This window comes from Sapajus apella, unplaced genomic scaffold, assembly GCF_009761245.1.
Source record: "Sapajus apella isolate SASKATOON/1434 unplaced genomic scaffold, GSC_monkey_1.0 scaffold77, whole genome shotgun sequence".
NCBI lineage: Eukaryota > Metazoa > Chordata > Mammalia > Primates > Cebidae > Sapajus > Sapajus apella.
In genome coordinates, this window is record NW_022437017.1 from 670,622 (window position 1) to 691,519 (window position 20,898).

The 20,898-nt window shown below is 50.3% G+C and overlaps 1 protein-coding gene across 2 annotated transcripts; it reads left to right on the forward strand.

The window, feature by feature from the left end:
• The first annotated feature begins 1,299 nt into the window (after positions 1-1,299).
• On the forward strand, positions 1,300-20,629 carry RAB3D (RAB3D, member RAS oncogene family). Of its 2 annotated transcripts, none has more exons than XM_032251722.1 (5): positions 1,300-1,513; positions 3,851-4,139; positions 6,804-6,922; positions 7,017-7,141; positions 17,105-20,629. In XM_032251722.1, the coding sequence occupies exons 2-5, from the start codon at positions 3,912-3,914 to the stop codon at positions 17,290-17,292; spliced, it is 660 nt and encodes a 219-aa protein (XP_032107613.1). In that variant the 5' UTR covers positions 1,300-1,513; positions 3,851-3,911; the 3' UTR covers positions 17,293-20,629. The 2 variants fall into 2 exon arrangements, with proteins under 2 accessions (XP_032107613.1, XP_032107612.1); XM_032251721.1 differs by having other exon boundaries at positions 1,316-1,513; positions 3,686-4,139.
• The last annotated feature ends 269 nt before the right edge of the window (positions 20,630-20,898 follow it).

Consider the following 20,898-nt stretch of genomic DNA (forward strand, 5'->3'; position numbering starts at 1 on the left):
CTTTATTTTTTTCTGTATTTAGAGATAAGGTCTTGCCTTGTCGCCCAGGCTGGAGGGCAGTGGCACAATCATAGCCTACTGAAGCCTCTCTCTCACAGGCTCAAGCAATCCTCCTGCCTCAGCCTCCTGACTAGCTAAGACTACATGTGTGTGTCACCATGGCCAGCTAGTTAAAAAAAATTTTTTGTAGATTCAGGATCTCTTTATATTGCCGAGGCTGGCCTTGAACCCTTGAGCTTAAGCAATCCTCCTGCCTCAGCCTCCCAAAGTTTGCTATCACAGGCATCAGACAACGTGCCTAGCCTCATTTACTTTTTAATTATTATTATTTTTTGAGGCAGAATATCGCTCTGTCGTCCAGGCTGGAGTGCAGTGGCACAATCTCAGCTCACTTTAACCTCCACCTCCCGGGCTCAAGCAATTCCCCTGCCTCAGCATCCTAAGTAGCTGGGATTACAAGCACGCACCACCATGCCCAGCTAATTTTGTATTTTTTATTTTGTAGAGTTGGTGTTTTTCTATGTTGGCTAGGGTGGTCTTGAACTCCTGAACTCAAGTGGTCCACCCGCCTCGGCCTTCCAAAGTGCTGGGATTGCAGGCATAAACCACTGAGCCCAGCTCTCATTTATTTTTATTTATTTATTTGAAACAGGGTCTTGCTCTGTTGCCAAGGCTGGAGTGCTGTGGCACAATTATGGCTCACTGCAGCCTCAATCTCTTCAGCTCAAGCAATCCTCCCATCTCAGCCTCCCAAGTAGCTGGGGTTACAGTCACACACCACCAAACCTGGCTAATTTTTGTTATTTTTAGTAGAGATGAGGTCTCCTTATGATGCCTAGGCTAGTCTCAAACTCCTGGCCTCAAGTGATTCTCCTGCCTCATCCTCCCAAACTGCTGGTACTACAGGCTACTGCGCCTGCCCTAGCCTACTTTAGGGCCGGCATTGCACTTGACAAACACTAACTCAGATCATAATCCTCCCACAACTCAGTGAGGTTGGGTACTCTTGCTGTGAGCTTTTTGACGGACGGGGAAATTAACGCTCTTCAAAGAGGTCAAGTAACGCCTCCAAAGTCACAAGATTACAAAGTGGTGGAACTGGGACTCGAACTAGGTCCCAGACTCCATGCTTTTAACAGCCGTGGGCATAGAAGGAGCTGTTTACACGCAGTTGGGAAAAATGAGATGCTGCTGGGCTAGGGCGGGCTCTAGACGCTCGGTGCAGCTTCCAGCCCCGCCCACCCGCTTTCGGCAAGCCCCGCCCAAGACTCGGCCCCGCTCGGTCCTCCCCCACCCCCCGCTCCGGGAACGGCCCCTCCTCTGCCTCCTGGGCGGAGCCCGCGCAGGATCCGGGTGGCTGCAGGCTGCGGGCTTCGGCGGCTGCGGGGCGGGGGTCTCGGCCAAGGCCAGGCCGCAGCGAGTCCACCGGCTGATTTCCTGCGGGCGGCGCCCCATACGAGAGGCAACTCCTGGGAAGAAGCGCAGCCCGCCCCGCCCCTCTACATTCGAGCAGGTCTGTGGGGTACAGGGGTTTGGGGGGAAGGGTGGGGGGCCTGGAGAACAAAGGCGGGGCTGCGGGAAACGCCTCTGCTCTCGCCCCCACCCAGCTGGGCACTTGGGAAGCGCTGATGGGGCGCGGGCGGGGCAGAGAGCCCGGCTGGGGACAGGCGTTGGGACCATATGGTGATGGGGGAAGTTCCCGAGCCACCTGCACTGGCTGGGGCGCCCCAAATCTAATGAAGGGGGAGACAGGCGAGCCCCCCGGGGCTAGGCATGAGGGAGGGTCGGCAGACGGTTAGAATGAGGCAGGACCGACTGACAGGGGAGCTGAGGCTGGGGGAGGTGGGGACCCCAGGCTTGAGGCCCTGCCCTGCGTGGGAAAAGGTTTCCTGCCTCTTCCCTTCCTCAGACTCGTTCTCCTGGAACACGGGGTGGGGCCAATTAGGTCCTCGTTTAAAGTGGAAAAAAGCCCCAAAGGCGGTTGAGAAATAGGTTTGCCAGGGTTTTCTCAGCCTCTGCCCAGCCTCTCTATGGGGTTCCTGCATCAGCCATAGACAACTGGGGAAACTGATGCCTGGGAGAGGTTATGAGGGTTGAGGGAGCACCCTGGACCTGGCTGAAGCAGCATGTTGGAGTGTGGGCAGATTCAAGCAGCCCAGGCCTGGGAGAGATTGCCTGGAAAGACCAGTGGTGCGCAGCGGTGGTCGTGGTGGTGGGGTTGTGTTAATGAGAGGGCTGGGATGGCTTCCTGGATGTAGGACCCTCATTCCTGCCTCCGTGGACTGGGGCTGGAGTGAGTCAGCCTTGGGCAGAAGGAGACAGGCCCAGCCCCTTTGACAAATAGAAAATGGCAGTACCCATTGAGGGGGTAGAACTGGCCTTTAAACCTGGGCTGTGTACATAGAAAACCCCTTCCCCCTGGAACTTAGAGAAGGGGTTATATTTGGCATAAGTTGGGGGAGGGCGGGTGCCCCAGTGGCTGACACCTGCCAAAGTCAACACCTAAGCCTTAATCGGGGGCTCTATCCAGCTTATCCAGTTGGCACGTCCTCCCCCCACCCCACCCTACCCCAGCTTACACCTGGGCCACACCAGCTGCACACGCTGGGGCAAAGTCCACACCTGCGCCTTCTCCAGAGTGTAGTTCTTCAGCGGCCAGAGCCCCTTACCCTCGGCCCTGAACTCGAACCCTTTGCCAGGCCTCTGGGTCTCCAGACAGGAAGGGTCTCCCCACCCTCCAGCCCAATAAAGACTCAATTATGCCATAGAGTGTAAAGATTAAACGGCAGTCACATTTTTGGTGCCCCAGCTGTATACCACACACTGTCTAATGACCGTTATGTGTGTTAATATCTTCCCACTGGAAGGAACATGACTGCCCGAGGGTGGACTTTTTCTTGTCACAGCTGCATCTCCACGGAGAACAGGACCTGGCACAGAGTAAGCATTTGTTGAATGAATAAAGAAACACATTTTAGATCGGGTGTGGTGGCTCGTGCCTGTAATCCCAGCACATTGGAAGGCTGAGGCCCAAGGATTGCTTAAGCAGAGGAGTTTGAAACCAGCGTGAGCAACATAGCGAGACCCCATCTCTACAAAAAAATATTTTTTAAGCTGAATCTGGTGGCTCACACCTGTAATCCCAGCACTTTGGGAGGCTGAGGTGGGCAGATCACAAGGTCAGGAATTCGAGACCAGCCTGACCAACATGGTGAAGCCTGTCTCTACTAAAAATACAAAAATTAGCTGGGCATGGTGGCGGGCACCTGCAATCCCAGCTACTCTGGAGTCTGAGGCAGGAGAATTGCTTGAACCTAGGAGGCGGAGGCTGCCGTGAGCCAAGATCGTGCCACTGCACTCCAGCCTGGTGACAGAGCAAGACTCTGTCTCAAAACAAAACAAAACTGATATGTATGTATGTATATATATATATATATATATATATTTCACGGATCATAGGAAACAATATATATTTTTTTTAATTAGCCCGATGTGGAGGCATGCCTGTATTCCCGGCTAATTGGGAGGCTGAGACAGGAATATTGCTTGAGCCCAGGAGGTCAAGGCTGCAGTGAGCTATGATAATGCCAGTGCCCTTCAGCCTCAGGCAACGGAGCGAGACCTTGTCTCTAAAAAAAAAGAAGAAAGAAACTCATTTTAGGCTCACAACCAACTACTCTTTCAGGAAGGGACTATGACAAACATCCCATTTTGCCGAAGAGGAAACTGCGGTCCAGAGGGAGCAAGTGATGCATCCAGCATCACGTGGCTTCCAAATGACTGAGCTGAGATTTGAATCCAGCCCTGGTGCATCCACAGGAGCTATTATTGGTGTTTGATTCCCCTGCAGGACGCCCGTCTCCCCTCTCCGAGTATTTCAGGCCTCCCTGTCCTAGGAGGCTCAGGCCAAGATGGCATCAGCTGGAGACCCCCCAGCAGGCCCACGGGATGCAGCAGATCAGAACTTTGACTATATGTTCAAACTGCTGCTGATCGGCAACAGCAGCGTGGGCAAGACGTCCTTTCTGTTCCGCTACGCGGATGACTCCTTCACGCCTGCCTTCGTCAGCACCGTGGGCATCGACTTCAAGGTCAAGACCGTCTACCGCCATGACAAGAGGATCAAGCTGCAGATCTGGGTAGGCCAGGAGGCTGGCTGTGGGTTGGGGGTGGGGTCCGTCCAGGGAAGTTCATTGGAGGGCTCTATTTTTTTTTTTTTTTCTGGAGGTGGAGTCTCTGTCACCCAGGCTGGACTACAGTGGTGGGATCTTGGCTCACTGCAACCTCTGTCTCCTGGGTTCAAGCAATCCACAGGAGCTATTATTGGTGTAACCTCCCATACACCTCCTACCTCAGCCACCTGAGTAGCTGGGATAATAGACGTGAGCCACCACACCCAGCTAATTTTTGTATTTTTAGTAGAAACAAGGTTTCACCATGTTGGCCAAGCTGGTCTCGAACTCCTGACCTCAGGTGATCCACCCACCTCGGCCTCCCAAAGTGCTGGGATTACAGGCATGAGCCCCTGCACCTGGCCTCACTGGAGAGTTCTTCTGGCTATGGGGAAGGTTCTCAAGTGAGGAGATGTAGCCCCGAGTTGGGATGTGTACTTAGGACAGGTGTGAAGAATGAGGGGGAATTATCTACTAGGTGAATTTATCAGGATGAGAGGTGAGAGAGGACATGCTCTGCCCTGGTCGAGGGGACTCTGAGGGAGACAGTATTGTTCCTGGGTCTGACTGGGAAGACGATACTAACCTAAAACATGTTTGAGGCCGGGCGCAGTGGCTCACGTCTGTAATCCCAGCACGTTGGGAGGCCGAGGTGGGTGGATCACAAGGTCAAGAAGTTGAGACCAGCCTGGCCAACATGGTGAAACCCCCATCTCTACTAAAAATACAAAAATTAGGCCGGGCGTGGTGGCTCAAGCCTGTAATCCCAGCACTTTGGGAGGCCGAGGCGGGTGGATCATGAGGTCAAGAGATCGAGACCATCCTAGTCAACATGGTGAAACCCCGTCTCTACTAAAAATACAAAAAATTAGCTGGGCATGGTGGCACGTGCCTGTAATCCTAGCTACTCAGGAGGCTGAGGCAGGAGAATTGCCTGAACCCAGGAGGCGGAGGCTGCGGTGAGCCGAGATCGCGCCATTGCACTCCAGCCTGGGTAACAAGAGCGAAACTCCGTCTCAAAAAAAAAAAAAAAAAAAAAAAAATTAGTTGGGCATGGTGGCACATGGCCGTAGTCCTAGCTACTCAGGAGCTACGCAGGAGAATTGTTTGAACCAAGGAGGTGGAGGTTGTAGTGAGCTGAGATCGCACCACTGTACGATCTCCAGCCTAGCGACAGAGTGAGACTCTGTTTAAAAAAAAAAAAGTTCAAATTACTGGTAATACTATGCATGGTGGCTCGCGCCTGTAATCCCAACACTTGGGAGGCCGAGGTGGAGGATCACTTGAGCCCAGGAGTTCCAGACCAGCCTCATAGTGAGACATAGTGAGATCTCATCTCTACAAAAAATGTAAAAATTAGCCCAGCATGGTAGCTCCTGCCTGTAGTCCCAGCTACTCAGGAGGCTGACGCGGGAGCATTGCTTGAGCCCAGGAGTTGAGGCTGCAGTGAACTATGACTGCACCACTGCACTCCAGCCTGGGTGACAGAGCAAGACCCCATTTATTAAAATAAAAAAAAAGAAAGGGCTGGGCACAGTGGCCCACACCTGTAATCCCAGCACTTTGGGAGGCTGAGGCGGGTGGATCACGAGGTCAGAGTTTTAGACCAGCCTGGTCAACATGGCGAAACCCCGTCTCTACTAGAAATACAAAAATTAGCCAGGCATGGTGGCACGCACCTATAGTCCCAGCTATTCATGAGGCTGAGGCAGAAGAATCGCTTGAACCTGGGAGGCGGAGGTTGTAGTGAGCAGAGATCATGCCACTGCACTCCAGCCTGGGTGACAGAGTGAGACTCCATCTCAAAAAAAAAAAAAAGTTCCCAGGGGCTGGTGACCAATGGGAAGGAGTTTTGGGTACCATCTTAGAGGGGACTCCTGGGATCCCCATTGAACCAGCCTGGTCTGCAGAGCTACACCCAGCCCCCTCTCCCAACTCAGTCGCTGGTAACAATCATGGTAGCAAGAGTACCAAGGTGCCCTATCAAGATGGTACCATCTGGCCCAGTGGGTTCTTACTTGCAGTTGTTAAGTTGGTTTTTTTTTTGGAGACGGAGTCTCACTCTGTCACCCAGGCTGGAGTGCAGTGGCGTGATCTAGGCTGACTGCAACCTCCTGGGTTCAACCAATTCTCCTGCCTCAGACTCCCGAGTAACTGAGACTACAGGTGCCTGCCACCACGCCTGGCTAATTTTTGTGTTTTTTTAGCAGAGACGGGACTTTATCATATTGGCCAGGTCTCGAATTCTGACCTTGTGATCCGCCCGCCACAGCCTTCCAAAGTGCTGGGATTACAGGCATGAGCCACCACACCTGGCTGAAGTTGGTTCTTAGAGTTGAGGTCAAAGGGGCTTATAAGTCTGTGACCCCTGAGACTTGGAACCCCTCAAGGGCAAGTCCAAGTCTCTTCCTCATCAGACTGGGGAGGTCCCTTGAGAATGAATCCATGCCTCCCCCATCAGACTGGGGCTATGAGGGCAGGGTCTGTGTATTCTCTATCAGACCGGAGGTTGTGCAAGCGGGTCTGTGTCTCCCCCATAAGACAGGGCTGTGAGCACAGGGCAGTGCCTCTCTCAGACAGGGGTGGACAGGGAAACAGGTTCCCAGCCAACTGTCACTGCCGTTTGTCCAGGACACAGCAGGCCAGGAGCGCTACCGTACCATCACCACAGCCTACTACCGGGGAGCCATGGGCTTCCTGCTCATGTATGACGTCGCCAACCAGGAATCCTTTGCCGCTGTACAGGACTGGTGAGTGCTTGCTGACCACGGACCCCTGATCTTTGCCCTCTCCTCTGACCCCTAACCCCCCCAGGCTGATGGCTCATGACTGGTAACTCTGCAGGGCCACGCAAATCAAGACCTACTCCTGGGACAATGCCCAGGTCATCCTGGTGGGGAACAAGTGTGACCTGGAGGACGAACGTGTTGTGCCTGCTGAGGATGGCCGGAGGCTCGCCGATGACCTGGGTTAGTGCCCAGCCTGGGCCACAGGCCCTGGGTCTCCCAGAACCAAACCCTCATCCCCATCCTCAGATTCAGGGTCCAACCCAGTCGCTGACCCTTTGAGGATCTGCCCAGGAAAATACCCATATGTACACCACCTTTGCTGTTTAATTTCAGGGGATCCATGCACAGGAACTCCCACTACCCCACTGCCTATGCCCGGGGAACCCAGCAAAACCATTTCTGGAAACTGATCCTATAGATATCCTCACTCATGTGGGATGTAGTGTGTATAGTGTGGCAGCAGTGTTAGTAAAAGTGAAATCAGCTGGGTGCAGTGGCTCACACCTATAATCCCAGCACTTTGGGAGGCTGAGGCAGGTGGATCACCTGAGGCCAGGAGTTCGAGACTAGCCTGGCCAACATGGTGAAACCACATCTCTACTAAAAATACAAAAAAAAATAAAAATAAAAAAGTTAGTAAAAGTGAAACCTATGATCCCTCCCTAGATGTCTCACAGTTGGGGAACCAAGTGGACATAAAGTATATTCACATAGTGGAATACTATGCAGCTGTGGAAAAGGATGAGGATGTTCTTTATTTTTATTTTTTGTAGAGACAGGGTCTTGCTATGTTGCCCAGCCTCCTGGCCTCAAGTCTCCCTCCTTGGCCTCCCAAAGTGCTGGGATTGCAGGGGCGAGCCACCACACCTGGCTGAGGGAATGTTCTTCATGGTTTGTTGTTGTTGTTGAGATGGAGTCTCACTCTTGAATATCTGGAATTACAGGTGCACGCATCATGCCTAACTAATTTTTGTATTTTCAGTAGAATGGGGTTTTGCCATGTTGGCCAGGCTGGTCTCGAACTCCTGACAGGTGATCCGCTCACCTTGGCCTCCCAAAGCTGGGATTACAGGCATGAGCCACCACACCCTGTCATTCTTTATGTTTTGATACGGTAATGTCTCTGTCGAAGCAGAAAAACCAAACAGCAAAATAGTGGATACGACTGCTTCCTTTAGTCCAGAGGTCAGCAAACCTTTTCTTAAAAGGCCAAATAGTAAATATTTTTGGCCACATGCTCTCTGTGGCAACTACTCAACTCTGCTTGAGAGCAACCACAGACGATGCATAAATGAATGGGTGTGACTGTTTGCCAATAAAACTTTATTTTATTTATTTTTTTAACCCCCACACCCACCAATAAAACTTTAATTGTGGCCAGGCGTGGTGGCTTACAACTGTAATCCCAACACTTTGGGGAGCTGAGGCAGATGGATCACCTGACTTCCAGAGTCAAGACCAGCTTGGCCAACATGGCAAAACTCTGTCTCTACTAAAAATACAAAAAACTTAGCGGGGCATAGTGGCAGATGCCTGTAATCCCAGCTACTCGGGAGGCTGTGGCAGGAGAATCAATTGAACCTGGAGGTTGCAGTGAGCCGAGATTGTGCCATTGTACTCTAGCCTGGGCAACAAGAGCAAAACTCTGTCTCCAAAAAAAAAAAAAAAAAAACAGGTCAGGCACGGTGGCTCACACCTGTAATCCTGGCACTTTGGGAGGCTGAGGCAGGTGGAGCACAAGGTCAGGAGTTCAAGACCAGCCTGGCCAACATGGTGAAACCCCGTCTCTACCAAAAAATACAAAAATTAGCTGGGTGTGGTGGCTCGTTCCCATAATCTTAACTACTTGGGAGGCTGAGGTAGGAGAATTGCTGGAACCGGGACCCAGGAGGCAGAGGTTGCAGTGAGCCGAGATTAAGCCACTGCACTCCAGCCTGGGCTACAGAGCGAGACTCCATCTCAAAAAAAAAAAAAAATGTTCAAATACATTCACAAGTAGAAATGAACGTATAATACACTTCCATAAAACCTGATTCAGCTTAATTAAATCTCAACATTTAATCAATCTGGAATCATCTATTCCTTCAAAATACTTTTCCTTTTTTCCTAGAGCATTGAGAAGCAAACCCTTGACATCCAGCCCTTTGTCTACGATCACTTCGCTATGTAACTCCAGCTGTTTTGTTGTCGTTGTTGTTGAAATAATAGAGACAGAGCTTCACCCTTTCACCCAGGCCGGAGTACAGTGGTGTGATCCCACCACTTTGGGAGTCTGAGGAGGGAGGATTGCTTGAGCCCAGGAGTTGGAGACCAGCCTGGGCAACATAGTGAGACCCCAACTCCACAAAATAAGTTCAAGGCTCTCTGCAGCCTCGGACTCCTGGGTTCAAGCGATCCTGTTGCCTCAGCCTCCCAGGTAGCTATGACTACTAGTATAAGCCAGCACACCGGCTAATTTTTAATTTTTTTGTAGAGACAAGGTCTCACCATGTTGCACTGGCGGGTCGTGAACTCCTGGGCTCAAGCACTTGGCCCACCTCAGCCTCCCAAAGTGTTGGGATTATAGGCATGAGCCACTGCACCTGGTTGGTTTTTACTTTTTTTTTTTTTTTTTTTTTTTGAGACAGAGTCTAGCTCTGTCACCCAGGCTGGAATGCAATGACTGGATTTTGGCTGACTGTAACCTCTGCCTCCCAGGTTCAAGTGATTCTCCTGCCTCAGTCTCCTGAGTAGCTGGGATTACAGGCATCTGCCACCACGCCTGGCTAGTTTTATGTATCTTTAGTAGAGATGAGTTTCAACATGTTGGCCAGGCTGATCTCAAACTCCTGACCTCATGATCCACCCACCTGGGCCTCCCGAAGTGCTGGGATTACAGGTATGAGCCACCACACCCGGCCCAGTTTTTACATTTTTAAGTGGTTGAAAAAAATGTCTTATGACATGTGAAACTTATATGAAATTCAAATTTGTATCTATAAATGAAGTTTTTCTGAGACACAGCTGTACCATTTACTTTTTTAATTTATTGTTTATGTTTTTGAGACAAGGTCTCTCTCTGGTGCTCAGGCTGGAGTGCAGTGGTACAATCATAGCTCAATGTAGCCTCCAACTCCTAGGTTCAAGCAACCCTCCCACCTCAGCCTCCCCAGTAGTTGGGACTACAAGTGTACTCCACACACTTGCCTAATTTAAAAAAAAAAAAAAATTGCCTGGGCGCGGTGGCTCACACCTGTAATCCCAGCACTTTGGGAGGCCGAGGTGGGTAGATCACCTGAGTTCAGGAGTTGGAGACCAGCCTGGCCAACATGGAAAAACCTCTTTCTACTAAAAATACAAAAATATTAGCTGGGCGTTTTGGTGGTCACCTATCATCCCAGCTACTCAGGAGGCTGAGGCAAGAGAATTGCTTAAACCTGGGAGTCGGAGGTTGCAGTGAGCCGAGATTTCATCACGCACTCTAGCCTGGGCAACAGAGGGGAACTCCATCTCAAAAAAAAAAAAAAAATGGCCAGGCATGGTGGCTCATGCCTGTAATCCCAGCACTTTGGGGGGCCAAGGTGGGTGGATCATTTCAGAAGATCAACATCACCCTGGCCAACATGGTGAAACCCGCCTCAACTAAAAACACAAAAAAAATTCTCCAGGAGTGGTGGGGAACGCCTGTAATCCCAGCTAGTCAGGAGGCTGAGGCAGGAGAGTGGTTTGAGCCCTGGAGGCAGAGGTTGCAGTGAGCTGAGATTGTGACATTGCACTACAGCCTGGGCAACAGAGTGAGATTCCGTCTCAAAAAAAAAAAAAATGTTTTTAAGAGATAGGTCTTGCCATGTTCCTGGGCTGATCTTGAACTCTTGGTCTTAAGCAATCCTCCCACCTTCGCCTCCCAAAGTGCTGGGATCACAGGAGTGAGCTCACGCCCGTTCCCAGCTGATGCCTATTTATTGATGCATTGTCTGTGGTTGCTTTTGTGCTTCAAGTGCAGAACTGAGTAATTGAGACAGAGACCATATGACCCAGAAAGCCTAAAATATTTATGATCTGGCCCTTGGCAGAGGAGGTTTGCTGACCTCTGAGCTATAACCATCCCTTTCCCCTTTTATTCTTGCCATTGCTTTGTTGGAGAAACTGGGTCTTTGTTGTATGGGGCGGGGCTCTGGAGCCCCAGGTAGCCTGGGAGTGGTGAAGTGGGTTATGCCTGCCACGGGCCAGAATACTTGTAGATGTTTCCCATACCTACTTGCAGATCGTATCTGGGATCTTGGGGTAAGGTGAGATTCTCACTTTCTGTTGTTATGTTTAACACATAATAGTACAGTCTGGGTGTGGCGGCTCATGCCTGTAATCCCAGCACTTTGGGAGGCTGAGGTGGGCAGATCACTTGACGTCAGGAGTTTGAGACCGGCCAACATAGTGAAACCCTGTTTCTACCAAAAATACAAAGATTAGCTGGGCGTGGTGGCACATGCCTGTACTCCCAGCTACTTGGAAAGCTGAGGTATAAGAATCATTTGAACCTGGGAGACAGAGGTTGCAATGAGCTGAGATTGCGCCACTGCACTCCAGCCTGGGTGATGGAGTGAGCCTGTGTCACATATCACATACACACAAAAAGAAGATTGGAGTACAAAGCAGGAGACAGAATTGATTCCTTTTTTTTTTTTTTGAGATGGAGTTTTGGTCTTGTCACCCAGGCTGGAGTGCTGTGGTACAATCTGGGCTCACTGCAACCTCTACCTCCCAGGGTCAAGCAATTCTGTTCAGCTGGGAATAGCTGGGATTACAGGCATAGGCCACCATGCCTGGCTAATTTTTTATTTTTAGTAGAGATGGGGTTTCACCATGTTGGTCAGGCTGGTCTCAAACTTGCAATCTCAGGTGATCTGCCTGCCTTGGCCTCCTAAAGTGCTAGGATTATAGGCATGAGCCACCACGCCTGACCTGATCCCAATTTTGTAGAACAAAGAAAGCCAGACACACATACATGTGCACACACCCATCCCCTACAAACCTAACCCCACCAGCGACATATTTATATAAAAAAAGACTAAAGGCTGGGCATGGTGGCTCTTGCTTGTAATCCAGGCACTTGAGGAGGTCAAGGCAGAAGGATCACTTGAGTCTAGGAGTTAGAGACCAGCGTGAGCAACGTGGTGAAATCTCGCCCCTATAAAAAATACCAAAAGTTGGCTGTGTGTGGTGGCACACAACTGTAGTCCCAGCTACTTGGAAGACTGAGGTGGGAGGATCACTTGAGCCTAAGAATCGAGGCTGCAGTGAGTTATGATCGTGCCACTGCACTCCAGCCTGGGCAACAGAGGGAGGCTCAGTCTCAAAAAGAGGAAAAAAAGGATGAGAAAAAAAAAAAGCTTGGTAGCTCATGCTTGTCATCCCAGCACTTTGGGAGGCTGAGGCCGGTGGATCATAAGGGCAAGAGATCGAGATCATCCAAAAATTAGCTGGGTGTGCTGGCACGTGCCCGTGGTCCCAGCTTCTCGGAAGACGGAGGTAGGAGAATCACTTGAATCCAGGATCCAGGGGTGGAGGCTGCAGTGAGCTGGGATCAAACCACTGCACTCTAGCCTGGCGACAAAGTGAGACTCCATGTCAGAAAAAAAAAAAAAAAAAAGATGAATAAAGACTAGAAAGCTAAATAGCAAAACACCAATAGTAATTGTTTCCATGTGATAAGACTACAAATGACTTTCATCTCGATCTCTGTACTTTTCTTTGTTTTTTACTTTTTTTCTTTTTTTTTTTTTTTTAAAGAGGGGGTTTCACCATGTTGGTCAGGCTGGTCTTGAACTCCCGACCTCAGGTGATCCACCCGCCTTGGCCTCCAAAGTGCTTAGATTACAGGCGTGAGCCACCACGCCCGGCCTTCCTTGTTTTTTCCTTTTCTTTTCTTTTCCTTCTGAGACAGTATCTCACTCTGTTGTCCAGGCTGGAGTGCAATGGCATGACCTTGGCTCTCTGCAGCCTCGACTTCCCTGGCTCAGGTCATCCTCCCACCTCAGCCTCCCAAGTAGGTGGGACTACAGGCGCATGCCACCACGCCTGGCTAATTTTTTTTCTTTCTTTTTTTAGACAGAGTCTCACTCTGTCACCAGGCTGGAGTGCAGTGGTGCAATCTTGGCTTGCTATAACCTCTGCCTCTTGGGTTCAAGCGATTGTTCTGCCTCAGCCTCCCAAATAGCTGGGATTACAGGCATGCACCACCATGCCCAGCTAATTTTTGTATTTTTAGTAGAGATGGGGTTTCACCATATTGGCCAGGCTGGTCTTGAACTCCTGACCTTGTGATTAGCCCACCTTGGCCTCCCAAAGTGCTAGGATTACAGATGTGAGCCACCACACCTGACACTTTTTTTTTTTTGAGACAGATTCTCCTTCTGTCACCCAGGCTGGGGTGCAGTGGTGCAGTCTCAGCTCACTGCAACCTCTGCTTCCCAGGTTCAAGTGATCCTCCTGCTTCAGCCTCTGAAGTAGCTGGGATCACAGGCGTGCACCACCATGCCCAGCTAATTTTTATATTTTTAGTATAGATGGGGTTTCACTATGTTAGCCAGGTTGGTCTTAAAGTCCAGACTTCATGCGATCTGCTTGCCTTGGCCTCCCAAGGGATTACAGGCACGAGCCACCATGCCTAACTTAATTTTTATATTTTCTTTACAGTCTGGGTCTTGCTATGTTGCCAGGCTAGTCTCAAACTCCTGAGCTCAGGTGATCCACCTGCCTCAGTCTCCCAAAGTACTGGGATTACAGGCTGTCTCAATACTTCCCTGTAGTTCTAGTTTCTCCAGTAAATTTCTCTAGTGAATAATATTTTTTTTTAAAAAAATCTTCCCTTTTTCTTTTTAAAATTTTTATTTATTTTAGATACAGGGTCTCCCTCCATATGTTACCCATGCTGGTCTTGAACTTTTGGGTTCAAGTGATTCTCCCGAGTAGTTGGGAATACAGGTGCACATCACCATGCCTGATTAATATCAGAAAAATAAGCACAGTGGCTCACACCTGTAATCCTGGCACTTTGGGAGGCTGAGGCAGGCGGATCATATGAGGTCAGGAGTTCAATACCAGCCTGGCAAAAATGGTAACACCCCGTTTCTACTGAAAATACAAAAATTAGCCTGGCATGGTGGTGTACGCCTGCAGTCCCAGCTACTTGGGAGGCTGAAGCAGGAGAATCACTTGAACCCAGGAGGCAGAGGTTGCAGTGAGCCGAGATTGCACCAGCGCACTCCAGCCTGGGCAACAAGAGTGAAAGCTAGTCTCAAAAAAAAGAAAAATAAAGAACACTGATTGTATGAGACAAGGCCACATGTGGATAGGGAAACCACCAAATCTGCCCAGGAAGTCAGTGGGGTGGCTTTGATATCTTTAGGCTCACAGTAGGAGATCTAAGTTCATGCCCTGCCTCTGCTATTCATCCATTTACCCATTCATTCATTCAATCATTCAGCAGACAGTTTCTTTTTCATTTTTTTTTCTTTTTTTCTTTTTTTTTGAGACGGAGTCTCGTTCTGTTGCCCAGGCTGGAGTGCAATGATGTAATCTTGGTTCACTGCAACCTCTGCCTCCCGGGTTCAAGCAATTCTCCTGCCTCAGCTTCTGGAGTAGCTGGGATTACAGGCGCCCACCACCATGCCTGGATAATTTTTGTATTTTTAGTAGAGATGGGGTTTCACCATGTTGGCCAGGCTGGTCTTGAACTCCTGACCTCATGATCCACCCACTTTGGCCTCCCAAAGTGCTGGGATTACAGGCGTAAGCCACCGCGCCCGGCCAGCAGACAGTTTCTAAGCAACCTCTCCATGTCAGGCACTGGGGTGCAGCCATGGACGGAAATCCTGCCTGCCTGGAGCTGGCTTTCTAGTAGCGGAGACGGATCATAAACGGATAATTAAACACCTGATTCATTATGATTCCATTTTGATAGTGCAGCATGATGCACAGGGAAGACAGGCCCACTTGCCCTGGGTCACGTGTAATGCAGCAGGTGTTTGAATTTCGGGCTTACCTTGGTAATGTGGCAGGTGGGGCTGCATGGAGATTCAGGGACAACTCGTCTCAGGCAGACCCTCAGGCAACCTTAAAAGGATACAGGGGCTGGGCACGGTGGCTCATGCCTGCAATGCCTGTGCTTTGGGAGGCCAAGTCAGGCAGATTACAGTCAGGAGATTGAGACCATCCTGGCTAACACGGTGAAACCCCGTCTCTACTAAAAATACAAAAAAAAAAAAAAAACAATTAGCCAGGCATGGTGGCACACACCTATAGTCCCAGCTACTTGGGAGGCTGAGGCAGGAAAATCGCTTGAACCCAGGAGGTGGAGGTTGCAGTGAGCTGAGATCACACCACTGCACTCAGCCTGGGCAACAGAGCAAAACTCCATCTCAAAAAAAAAAAGGATGCAAGAAGCCCAGTGTGGTGGCTCAAGATCAGCCTGCACAACATAGTGAGTGAGACCCCCACCTCTGCAAAATACAAATGTTAAAAATTAGCTGGGCATGGTGGGGCACACCTATAGCCTCAGCTACTCAGAGGCCAAGGCGGGAGGATCGCTTGAGCCCAGGAGGTTGAGGCTGCAATGAGCTGTGTTCACACCACTATACTCCAGCCCAGGCAATAGAGACCATTTCTCTTTTTTTTCTTTTTTGAGACAGAGTCTTGCTCTGGAGTGCAGTGGCGCGATCTCGGCTCACTGTAATCTCTGCCTCCTGGGTTCAAGCCATTCTTCTGCCTCAGCCTCCCAAGTAGCTGGGACTACAGGCATGCGCCACCACACCCAGCTAATTTTTGTATTTTTAGTAGAGATAGGGTTTCACTGTGTTGGCCAGGATGGTTTCCCTCTCTTGACTTCATGATCCACCTGCCTTGTCCTCCCAAAGTGCTGGGATTACAGGCGTGTGCCACCACCCCCGGCGAGAGACCAACCGTTGCTCTTTAAAAAAAGCAGTGAAAAATGTGACTTGATGGGTCTCCTGACCATGCCTTTCTGTGTAGCAGAAATTGGGTGGAGACTGAACTATAGCCACCTGTGGGAACTGCCATGGTTGCTGGGCAGCAGAACTCTTCATGTTCCCTCCTACCTAGATTGTTGCAGCCACTGCCTTGTGACAAAGAGATTCTTAGGATTGTTTAGGCCATGGCTGCGGCTGCAGGGCTTGGTTTTGTTTTGTTTTTGAGACAGGGTCTAGGCTGGGCGTAGTGGCTCACGCCTGTAATCCAAGCACTTTGGAGGCCAAGGCGGGCGGATCACCTGAGGTTGGGAGTTCAAGACCAGCCTGACCAACATGGTGAAACCTCGTCCTTAAAAAAAAAAAAAAAAAAAAAAAAGAGAGACAGGGTCTTGCTCCACTGCTCAGGCTGGGATGCCGTGGTACAGCCACGGCTCACTGCAGCCTTGACCTCCTGGGCTCAAGCGATTCTTCTGTCTCAACCTCACAAGTATCTGAGACTGCAGGTGAATGCCACCATGCCCATCTAATTTTTTTCTTTTTTTTGAAACAGAGTCTCATTCTGTCACCCAGGCTGAAGTGTAGTGGCATGATCTCAGCTCGCTGCAACCTCCACCTCCCATATTCAAGCACTTCTCCTGCCTCAGCCTCCCAAGTAGCTGGGATTATAGATGTGTGCCACCATGCCCAGCTAATTTTTTGTATTTTTAGTAAAGACAGAGTTTCACCACATTGGTCAGGCTGGTCTTAAACTACCAACCTCAAATGATCTGCCCTCCTCGGCCTCCTAAAGTGCTGGGATTATAGGCATGAGCCACCACGCCTGGCTGCCCATCTAATTTTTTAAACAATTTATTGTAGAGACACAGCCTTGCTATGTTGCCCAGGCTGGTCTTGAACTCCTGGCCTCAAGCGATCCTCCCACCTTAGCTTCCCTTAGTGATAGGATTACAGGCATAAACCCCTGCACCTGGCTTGTCACAGATTTTTATCATTGGTAGGATCATTGTTCCCATTTTACAGAGGAGCAAACTGAGGCTTGAAGTGGCAAAGGCACTGAGCCAAGATCCCACAGCAGGATAAAGGGCAGAATGAGGCTTATAACCCAGGTTTCTGTGATGCCACAGCTGATACTGTGCCCCTAGGGAGTCTCACAAGTGTCCCCACCTTAACTTTCATCCAGGTTTCGAATTCTTTGAAGCCAGCGCCAAGGAGAATGTCAATGTGAAGCAGGTCTTCGAGCGCCTGGTAGATGTCATCTGTGAGAAGATGAACGAGTCCCTGGAACCCAGCTCCAGCTCAGGCAGCAACGGGAAAGGGCCGGCCCTGGGGGATGCTCCAGCCCCCCAGCCCAGCAGCTGCAGCTGCTAGAGATGGCCCCAACCCCCCCTATCCCCCTCCTGCCTTGGCAGGGACTGTGATTGAGGCATGAGCCACAGTGGTTATTCTCAAGCTCAGGGCAATCCCTTCCCTCCTGTCAACTGCCCCCCAGCTCCTGCATGGCTCGCTCCTTCACTGCATCACCATGGCTGCCAGGATGCTCAGGCAGCCCCGGTGAGAGGCGGCAGACCGTGGGGACTCAGCCCGGCATGGCAGGCGGGGGTCCGGGGACATTGGCATGCTTGAGCTTGCTGCTTTTCAGGGTGCATTAAGGAAGGTGGCCATGGGCGACATGTCCCACCCCATCCGATGGAGGGGCATCCGTGGTGCCTTCTGGCTTAGAACCATTTTCCAGGTCTGTTCTGGGTTGGGCAGACTGATATTCCCAAGCCGGTGGAGGGCGATTCATCTTTTTCCTTGCACAGTGTGGGTTCTTGGAGTCCATCAAGGGAAGGCAGCGCCTCTTTCTCAGGTCCTGCAGGCTGGTCTCTGAGCCTGCCCCACAAACTTTCTGGACTCCACGGTGGGATGGTGATTTTGACCCCTGCATACCCTCTACTTGGAAAAGCAGCATTAAAGCAGCCTTTCCCCATTGTAGGAGGGACAGGGAGACAGATCCCCTCAACCCCGCATCCCCAGCTTCAGGGACCCCAGAAGTGCCTTCCAAGCTTCCCCCAAGATCCACGTTACCCACAACCCTGCCACTGTTTTGCTGTGTTCACTGCATCGCTGATCCTGAATTGAATTCTGGAACTATGGACCACATTCGATGGGGCAGAGACTCACCCAACCCCTAGCACTCCCGCTCTGGGCTTTCTGCCAGAAGTTAATTAACCTCAGAGCCGGCAGCCTGGGCCTTCCTGCTCAGGCCCTGTTTGACTGGTTGTGTTTTAAGCAAGTTCTTGCCCAATCATTCATCCTGCTAGAGAAGGAAATGAAGCAACGCACCCAGCCGCAGCAGGCAGTTGTCGGCGGCTTTCTGATACAAGCATCTGGGCTTCTCCCACTTGAGGGGGGCCCTTTGAGACGCGATGACCATTTCCCAATCCTTGTCATCGGCAGGGCTGGGGGATGTGACAATTTTTGCTAATGGAGGAGTCACTTCTTTTTTTTGAGACGGTCTCGCTCAGTCGCCCAGGCTGGAGTGCAGTGGTGCAACCATACCTCACTGCAGCCTCAAACTAGGGGTCGCTTCTAGGGGACGCTGGGGGTTGGGCGGAAGGGGCGAGGAGATAGGGTTGAGTAACCTGCTGCCACTGCTTGTACTTTCTGGACAGCCTGGGAGTGGCAGGCCCTTATGTGAATGGGGGCCACGGGCTGTGATCAGTGCCAGGGAGTCCATGAAGCTGGAGTCCTGGAGTCCCCACCTGCGGGGGCTTCTGCTCAGAGGTTATGTGTGCAGTGTGAAGATTTACATCTTGACCTCCAGTTCAGAGACACTTTCTGCCCATCAAATTCCAAACTCTGGTGGCACAGCACCTTTTTTTTTTTTTTTTTTCCCTCACCAACACTAACCAACACCCCTTAATAGGACCAGCACTGTGAGGATGGCTGAGCGGAGGTTTTATGTTCCCAGAGCCCCAACTTCATTTCGGAGGCTATGTCTCTCCTCCCAGTCCCTGCAGCCAAAATAACTTCCTGCAGCTTTCATGAGCTCAGCCTCTTCCCTGGGGTAGGTGTAAGGGGGAAAGCCTGGTTCCAGTTTAGGTTTATTTCTAGGGAGGCCCGGTTACTTCATACCAGAGGCGACCCTTAGAACTTTGGAGTGAGGGTACCTTGTTTTTCGTTTTTTGTTTTTTGAGACGGAGTTTCACTCTTGTTGCCCAGGCTGGAGTGCAGTGGCACGATCTCAGCTCACTGCAACCTCCACCTCGGGGATTCAAGCGATTCTCCTGCCTCAGCCTCCTGAGTAGCTAGAATTACAGGCACGTGCCAGCACACCCAGCTAAATTTTATATTTTTAGTAAAGAACGTGTTTCACCACGTTGGCGAGGCTGGTTTCAGACTCCTGACTTCAGGTGGTCCACTTGCCTCGGGCTCCTAAAGTGCTGGTATTACAGGGGTGAGCCATCACACCCAGCAGAGGGTATCTTTATACCAACAAATTAGATGACTGAGGTGAAATGGACAAATCCTATAAACACACAAAGTGAGGGTATCTGAGAATGTGGGCGGGAGACAAAGTTTTTTGGTTGCTTTAACACTAAAGTCAAACTAAAGCAGCTTCAAAAAGACTTCTTAAGATGCAATATGGACTGTTGAAGTTTTTTTTTTTTTGAGATGGAGTCTCGCTCTGCCGCCCAGGCAGAAATGCTGTGGCGTGATCTTGGCTCACTGCATCCTCCACTTCCTGGGTTCAAGCAATTCTTCTGTCTCCATCTCCTGAGTATCTGGTACTACAGGTACCTGCCACCACACCTGGCTAATTTTTGTATTTTTATTGGAGATAGGGTTTCACCATGTTGGCCAGGCTGGTTTTGTTGGCCAATTGTGTCTAAACTGCTGTCAAAAAAAAAAAAAAGTGGATCAGATTGTCTTGAATAGGGCAGAGCTGACCTGTCATCTCCTGTGTGATAAGAAAGTTTGGGCTACATCCTGCTCCTGACAGGGCCTCAGCTTTCTGTTTACATAAGATTTTTTCAAGAGTTCAACTTCAAGTAGCAGCTGAGAGGCTGCCTCAGGATTCTCGCAAAGACTGGGATTCATGTGGGAACATTTGTTTCTTTTAAAAATAAGGCAAATGTTACACTGAATGACTTTGGGAGTGAGGTTTAATTGGAGATGGTCTCTAGGTGAAATTGATGTTTTTGCAGATTACCTCTGGGGAATGGAGGTTTGTTGAGTTTACAGACACATTAAACCAAAGGCCATGGGAAAATCCCTCTCCAGCTCCAGGGATTGAAGCTAGGACCATCCACCTACCAGTGCCTTCCTTCTTAACACTCACTTTTAGCCGCTTGTGTTTCCATGGGCAGTTTTGGTGGGAAGTTGCCATGACCACAGCGGTTTGGAGTTCTGTTTTTTTCCTTCTTTTTGGGAGGACTCGGGGAAACTCCTCCCAAGATCACGTTCTAGCATCTTTCTCTCCTACTCCATTTAGAAAAAACAAGTAAAAGGTAAAATGTGGTCTCAGTGTGAAAGCGATAATTCCCCTACTGGCTCCTCCCTGACAATTCTGAATTACACTACTGAGCGGGCTCTGGCTGGTCATTTCTATCCTGGATGTGGTTCTGTGTAGCAATTCCTTGATGTCCAGTTTGGGAAGATGTGCTCTTTTCTCCACAAGAAAACATTAAATTTGTCATGCCCAAATGCAGTTGTGCTTTTACTTCCTTTAGTGAAATGATTTCTGGGACGGGGGTTGATTTGCAGCTAAGCAGATGTCAGTCAAGGGCTGTTCAAGACGTAGCGGAAACTCACCGGGCCTAGAGCTGCCTCTCAGTAGGTCCCATGCCCATCACGTTGACCTTGAAAAGATCTGCTATATGGGAGGTAGGGAGGACACTGTTTCCCTCAACTACGTCTAGTAAAAAGGTCAGTTCTCCCCACAGCAGCAAGAGGGCACCTGTGAGCACCTGAGGCAGAGTACATCTCTCC

Coding starts and splice junctions, on each gene's coding strand:
- RAB3D (XM_032251722.1), top strand. CDS start 3,912: ATGGCATCAGCTGGAGACCCCCCAGCAGGCCCACGGGATGCAGCAGAT. Junction 6,923..7,016: donor TTTGCCGCTGTACAGGACTG/GTGAGTGCTTGC, acceptor GTAACTCTGCAG/GGCCACGCAAATCAAGACCT. Junction 7,142..17,104: donor GAGGCTCGCCGATGACCTGG/GTTAGTGCCCAG, acceptor ACTTTCATCCAG/GTTTCGAATTCTTTGAAGCC.